This window comes from Gossypium arboreum, chromosome 13 (assembly GCF_025698485.1).
Source record: "Gossypium arboreum isolate Shixiya-1 chromosome 13, ASM2569848v2, whole genome shotgun sequence".
Taxonomy (NCBI): domain Eukaryota; kingdom Viridiplantae; phylum Streptophyta; class Magnoliopsida; order Malvales; family Malvaceae; genus Gossypium; species Gossypium arboreum.
In genome coordinates, this window is record NC_069082.1 from 90,410,071 (window position 1) to 90,417,363 (window position 7,293).

At 36.3% G+C, this 7,293-nt stretch overlaps 1 protein-coding gene across 1 annotated transcript; it reads right to left on the reverse strand.

Moving 5' to 3' along the window:
- Nucleotides 1-3,746: 3,746 nt before the first annotated feature.
- Nucleotides 3,747-5,708, reverse strand: LOC108462012 (uncharacterized). The gene is made up of 4 exons (XM_017762020.1): nt 5,645-5,708; nt 5,206-5,285; nt 4,176-4,235; nt 3,747-3,989 (listed from the first exon to the last, which is right to left on the reverse strand). The coding sequence occupies exons 1-4, from the start codon at nt 5,706-5,708 to the stop codon at nt 3,747-3,749; spliced, it is 447 nt and encodes a 148-aa protein (XP_017617509.1).
- Between the last annotated feature and the right edge of the window lie 1,585 nt (nt 5,709-7,293).

Here is a 7,293-nt window from a genome sequence, read left to right on the forward strand (position 1 = left end):
TGTGGGTTCTATAATAAGCGTCATCTGAGTGAGTGTCGGAAGAAGCTGGGGGGCATGTTTCAGATGTGGGTCCATATAACATCGGATTAAATATTGCCCTCATTGACCACCTGGTCAGAGGCAAGCCCCAAAGAAGACTCAATATCGGAGAATTCGAACCAATGTCGAGACAGATATGGTTGTAGGTTATTGTGATTTGTGATTTGTTTTGTTTGAGCTTAGTTTGGCTTTTTGTTTGATTGGTTGAAGCGTTGTATGGAGTAGTGAATTAGCTCTAATTGTTATGTCACCTTAAAATTCTTCTATCAAAGTCAATGGTGTGACATTTTAAAATTACAAAATACTTATTTGGTAGCCATGTAACAAAAGAATAACATTGTAACGAGCTTGAATTTAACAAATTTTTTTTGAATAATGTTAACAATTGAACTTGCATTTTTAAATTTGAAAAGTGAAGAGATAAAATTCCTTAAAATAAAAGTGGGAAGACTAAATTCTAAACGTACGAAAAATACAAAGACTTAGAGCACATTTTAACTAAAATAAATTAGTGTGGACGTATTACATTTAAATATTATATATAAGGTTAATGTACACTTTTTTCCCTACACTTCATATGAAAATTGCAATTTATCCGTATCCTTTAATTGATATTTGTCACTTTTGTCATTGTACTTTTGAACTAGAATTAAAATTACCACTATATTTTAATTTTATATTGAATTTTGCTACTTTTGTATAATTAATTTTGTCACTAAAATTTGATTTTTATTGAATTTTTTATTCAATTTTAATTTAAAAATTTGATGACAAATCTAATAAAATTATTTTAATATTTAATTTTACTAGTTACCATAATAAATTAATTAAAAATGAAACAAAGTTATTTTATAAAAAATAAACTTAACTTTTAGAAATTTTGATATATATATATTAAAATCAAGTCTTTCTTTCACTAAATAAATTTTCTAAGTTATTTTATTAATTTTTATATTTAATAAATTATGTTTTAACTATTAAATAAAATATTTGAAATAATATTTTTCTTGTTAAATTTTGTTCTCAAATAGTCCAAACCAATATTGAATGGTAAAATTTAATTAAAAACATAAGTGTTGGTGCAAAATTTTAATAAATTTTAAAGTTAAGTGGCAAATTTCAACTTTCATTTTACAACATGGCAATAAATTTGTATTTTAACTCATATAATATAAATATTGATATTGTAAATAATATATAAATTTAATATAGTCAAATAACATTTCAATTTTTAAATATAATAATTAATATTGCATATGTAATATTTTCATGTTAAAAAGTTCTAAAATAAATATAGAATTATTTCATATTAAAATAAAAAGCAAATTTAATTAAAAAAGTAAATACAAAGTTTATATTAGATATTGAAGTGATTTTGTATTTTAAAAAAAAGTAAATTTCAAAGTTTATTTTAAAAATATTAATGAAAAGGTAACCGACATAACTATTGTAACACCCCAAGCCTGACCTAGACATTATGGCCAAATCAAGAGGTGTCAAAAAGAATGGGTTTTGATATCAAACTCTACACGTTAAAACTATTTCAGTTTTAAAACTCTTATTCATCTTTATCCCTAGTCAAAACGTTTATTCAATTAATTAATTAGCTTAAAACGAGTTTTATAACGGAAGCTTACAAAAACGTTGTGTTTTAATAAATCAGTTCGTTTTTTTAGAAAACCTTTGTTTTTAGATATCAATTACAAATTAAGTACTAAAACGTAAATCCAAATCTAAAAGAAATTCAGTCAAAAAGTCTGAAGAGTCCAATTGTTACAAAAGCCCCGAGATAATCTTTAACATAAAAACCATTAACATAACCGATTATGAACTCATGGTCACCGAGAGACTCCGTCGCACCGATCCACCTAAGTCTATGAATTACCTGATAAAACAGACAACAGATGTGAGTTTACGAAAACTCAGTGTGTAACCCAGCAGACATGCAAACATACAGAATTATATGCACAGCCAGAAACAGATACAATTTCAAATTCAGAATCAAATCCAGATTCAGATTACAGAAGCAAATATACATAAATCTTACCCCCATCCTCTACACACCATCTCCGACCATCCCATCACAGTATGCGGGGTTAAAACTCCCACCCATCCCTACACACCACATTATGCCATTAAGGCACATATCAGAATATATATGTAGTCGAGTTGTCAGAAAATAGATGATTAACGTTGAGCAGAATACTTCCTACTCATATACAATCCCACCCTGATAACAGATATAGAAAATCAGATACAGATACAACATGTGACACATGCTCAACAAGCTTATATACAGATAACAGTTACACGTATAATAGTACAGTTAGGCATACATACAGCATCCTACTCAGATCAATCTATCAGAACATCACATCATACAAATAGGGGTTTAATAGCCCTTACCGACCCTATAGTAGGCCCATAGTCAGTCGAAGCGACTTATGCAACCCTAGGGAAAATTTTAGAATTGGCATGTGGGCCCATACAACCAATTTGGCCTTTTCCCTTGTGGCCCACACGGCCTGGCCCAAAATCTACAGGTTCGTGTGACATGTCCGTTTGGCCCATATGGCCACACTCAAGCCACCACACGGCCGTGTACTGTGCACGGCCATACCTTCATCGACCACACGATCGTGTCTCGCATAGGGCCATCCACACGGGCGACCACATGCTCGTGTGGCATCGACAAAATCATTTTTAAGCTTTTGTTGAAGCCTCGTTTTCTGCATTATGGATACATACCTGGTATCGATTTGATGCGAAACCACTCTCGAGCCTTTAGAAACCTACAAGCAGAGCATCCCACACCTTTTAGCAACCAACTTACAAGTCTAACACGTTTGTCCACTTATTCAAAAATTCGACTTACTGCCTACCAGAAACAACCCCATCCTCAATTAAGTTGTCGAAATGAAAATTGATGCTTCGCCGCTTTCACCTAAGCAACAAAATTCATCGATTACTCACCAGTATCGGTTATCATAACATTGCCCAAAACTCAAAATCTAATGTTAACAAAAGCCATGACTTTACTTACCAACCGATTGAACAAATCCAAATCGTAATAACAACAATGGAACAGGAAAAAAGCCAACAACCAGCAGAAGGAAACGAAAATTAAAAGTGGAACAAGGGAAGAGGGAAGAAAGAAAAACCGTCAGAGAACCGAAAAAAAGTTTTTAAAAAAAGAAAACAAAAATAAAAATATTCAGAATCTGATAACTCCTCCTAATTTTACTCTCACAAATCCCACTACTCATACCTTCCTCAGACTTTTAGCTCCACTCAAACTCTCTCATGCAACTGAACAAAATTAATACCCATTCTCGCGCGGGGATTTGAACACAGGACCTCACACACACTAACTCATTACCACTCAAACCAGTAGGCTTATTCTGATATGAATTTACAGGAAATTTAATATAAGCCCATCGAACAATGATAAGGCTTGGATCCAAAATTAACAAAATTTAGCAAAGATGAGAATACCTCTCACACACACCCAGAACACTTAACCATTGAAGCAGATACACAGTTGTGTTAGATTTTACAGAAGCAGAAATAAATTAATTAGGGAATTACAACTCCACCCCCTAAAAGAAATTTCGAACTCAAAATTTACCTGTTCAGAACAAATAAGGGTACTGCTGATGCATCGAGTCCTCAAGTTCCCACGTGGCTTCCTCAGTGCCATGATTCTGTCACAGAACCTTCACTAACAGTATGGACTTCCTCCTCAAAACCTTAAAATCTCGATCCAGAATTTGAACTGGCTCATCTTTAAAAGTCAAGTCCGGCTTAACCTGAATTTTCGAAACAGAAATAACATGAAATGGATCCGGCTGATACTGCCTCAACATCGAAACATGAAAGACATCATGGATATGGTCTAACTCCGGAGGTAACTCTAGCTGATAAGCGACCGGTCCCACACGCTTTAGAATCTGTTACGACCCAATGAACCTAGGTCTCAACTTGCTCTTATGACCGAATCTCAGAACTTTCTTCCATGGAGAAAGCTCAAGAAATAAAAAGTCCCCCATAGAGTACATGATATCACGCCTATTCAGATCTGCATAAGATTTCTACCTATCAGAAGCCGCCTTCAGACGATCCTTAATCAGTCTAACCTTATCTTCGGTCTCAGAAACCAACTCAGGGCCCAAAACCTGATGCTCACCCAATTCAGTCTAACATAGCAGAGTACGACACTTACAACCATACAAAGCCTCATAAGGTGCCATCTGGATGCTAGACTAGAAACTGTTATTGTAGACGAACTCAGCTAGCGGCAGATAGTCCTCCTAACTACCATGGAAATAAAAAACACAACTAAAACATATCTTTTAGTATCTGAATCACCCTCTCAAATTGACCACCGGTCTGAGGATGGAAAGTAGTATTGAAATCCAATCTCAAACCCAAAACCTCGTGTAATTTCTTCTAGAACCGAGAAGTGAAATGAGAATCTCTATCAGAATAATCGAAGCAAGAACCCCATGCAGTCTTATGAACATCCAACTCCTTAACCCTCAACTGATGATAGCTTGAACGAAGATCAATCTTCGAAAACACCGAAACCCCTCAAAATTGATCAAACAAGTCATCGATCCTCAGAAATAGATACCTATTCTTTACAGTCAACTTGTTGAAGTGCCGATAATCGATGCACATCCTCATGGTCCTATCCTTTTTCTTAACAAACAGAACTGGTGTTCCCCATGGAGACACACTAGGACGGACGAAACCACGATCCAAAAGCTCTTGAAGTTGAGCCTTGAGCTCTGCAAGCTCCTTCGGTGCCATTTGATAGGAAACAATGGACACCAGAGCTGTACCCGATAGAAACTTAATTCCAAACTCAACTTCTCGATTCGGAGGTAAACCCGGTAACTCCTCAGGAAAGACATCCGAAAAATCCTTTACTGTTTTGATATCCTCAATAGAAGAGTCCTTAGTTCTCAGAACAACTCTGTTAGATGCGCAGCCTAAACTGACTCAGTGCTTAATTAACCAGCCCCTACCTAGAATTAAATCGAACTCTCCAAACAGAAGCTCCATCAGATTTGCCAGAAAAATAGCCCATTGTACCACTAAAGGAACATCTATATAGAGTTTACTAACTTGAACAGACTACCCCAACAGACTCAATACAGTAACCTTACTAGTAGTGCTCTCAACAGAAATTCCTAGGGTTTCAGATACAGTACTAGCTACATAGGAGTGTGTAGAACCTATGTCTATCAGAGTAGTATAAGGTATATCAAATATAAAGAAAGTACCGGTTATAACATCTGAACATCTTTATCCTTTCAGCATCGTGCCGCATAAATGAATGCAGGCCGCCTCACCTCTGTTTGATTAGCACCTCTACACAGTACTCTTTGCCCACGACCCCGACCATTACCACCCCTAGTCGGTTCACGACCCCTAAATGGTTGCTGAATTGCCCTCCGAGGCTATACAAAACTCGGTTCAAAGCTTGTATTTGATCCACCTGTTGTGGACACTCTCTGATACAGTGCTCTAATTACCTACACTTTAGACAAGCCCCAATCCTCCTCCAACACTCGCCCGAATGGCGCCTATCACAATCTACACAGTTGAATCCTGGTAGGAGCAACAGGGGCTCCTACTCTAACTGGCCCATCAGGTTTGGCCATTTTCTTAGGCCTCTAAATAGAACTAGAGGGCTCCAAATCCCTCTTATTCTTGATTCTCTCTCGGTCCCTATTCTGGCGCTCCACGCACTTAACATCCTCGGCGATCTTCGCCTTCTCAACCAGAACCGCAAACTCTCAATCCCTCTGTGAAGTAATCAGTACCCTTAGATTATCCCTTAATCCATCTTCAAACCGAACGTACCTCTCATACTCAGACGCCACCGTGCCTCGAGCGTAACAGCTCAACCTCAGAAACTCGGCCACATTAGAGGCAACTCCAGTAACACCCCTAAACAACTCAGCACCATTAAACCAGATTTATTCAGTTACCGACCCTCAGCCTCCAACGACCCTCTCCAAAATCTTCAACATAGCTTGAGACAATGCGTCGTCCCCAGCTGAATGACTTTGAGACCCAATCTTAATAGCAGGCGAAACTGGTGTCTCACTCGTATCTAAGTGCAGCATATTATCTAGAGAGGAAGACTCAGCTCGAGCCCCCCTACGGCCTCGAAAACCATGTCTGTGAGTTTTATGAGCACTCATTGTGAATTTTGGGTTTTAATCTACATTATAATGTTTTATGCATCAGTTCCAGTATTTATTAGCAGATGTTTTATGCATGAATTATTAGAAGTTCAAAATTGTTTCAAAAAGGTTTCAGTCTCTAACTACTCAGTACAGTTTTAGAAAGTTCTAACTACAGTGCTTTCAGAGTTTTCTACCAAAATTTAAAAATACTTACAAGATTGACGCCGGAGACTTGGTGTACTACATACTCTCTCAAATTATCAAAAAATATTTGAAAACTAATTCTTTTCGAAATATAATTTTAAAACCCAAAATTTATAGCCGAGCTTTGCAACCTGGCTCTGATACTAAAAAATGTAACACCCTAAACCCGGCTTAAATGCTATAGCCAAATCAGGAGGTGTCACAAAGAATGGGTTTTGATATCGAACTCTACACATTAAAACTATTTCAGTTTTAAAACTCTTATTCGCCTTTATCCCTAGTCAAAACCTTTATTCAATTAATTAATTAGCTTAAAACGAGTTTTATAGTTGAAGCCTACAAAAACGTTGTGTTTCAAGAAATCAGTTCCTATTTTTAAAAAACCTTTGTTTTTAAATATCAGTCACAAATTAAGTACTAAAACGAAAATCCAAATCCAAAAGAAATTCAACCAAAAAGTTCGAAGAGTCCAATTGTTACAAAAGCCTTGAAATAATCTTTAACATAGAAACCATTAACATAACCAGATTATAAACTCGTGGTCACCGAGAGATTCTGTTGCACCGATCTGCCTAAGTCTATGGATTACCTAACAAAACAAACAACAGATGTGAGTTTATGAAAACTCAGTGTGTAACCCAGCAGAATTAAACATGTAAACATACAAAATTATATGCACAGCCAGAAACAGATACAATTTCAGATTTAGAATCAGATCCAAATTCAGATTACAAAAGCAGATATGAATAAATCCTACCCCCATCCTCTACACACCATCACCGACCATCTTATCACACCATGTGGGGTTAAAACTCCCACCCATCCCTACACACCACATTGTGCCATTAAG

What these genes read in the sequence shown, in the direction of transcription:
- LOC108462012 (XM_017762020.1), bottom strand. Translation starts at nt 5,708, where the DNA reads ATGGCCAAACCTGATGGGCCAGTTAGAGTAGGAGCCCCTGTTGCTCCT. An exon ending in TCCTACCAGGATTCAACTGT is followed by an intron (nt 5,286 to 5,644) that starts GTAGATTGTGAT and finishes CTACTCTGATAG; the next exon opens with ACATAGGTTCTACACACTCC. An exon ending in TTTCTGAGACCGAAGATAAG is followed by an intron (nt 3,990 to 4,175) that starts GTTAGACTGATT and finishes GGGTCGTAACAG; the next exon opens with ATTCTAAAGCGTGTGGGACC.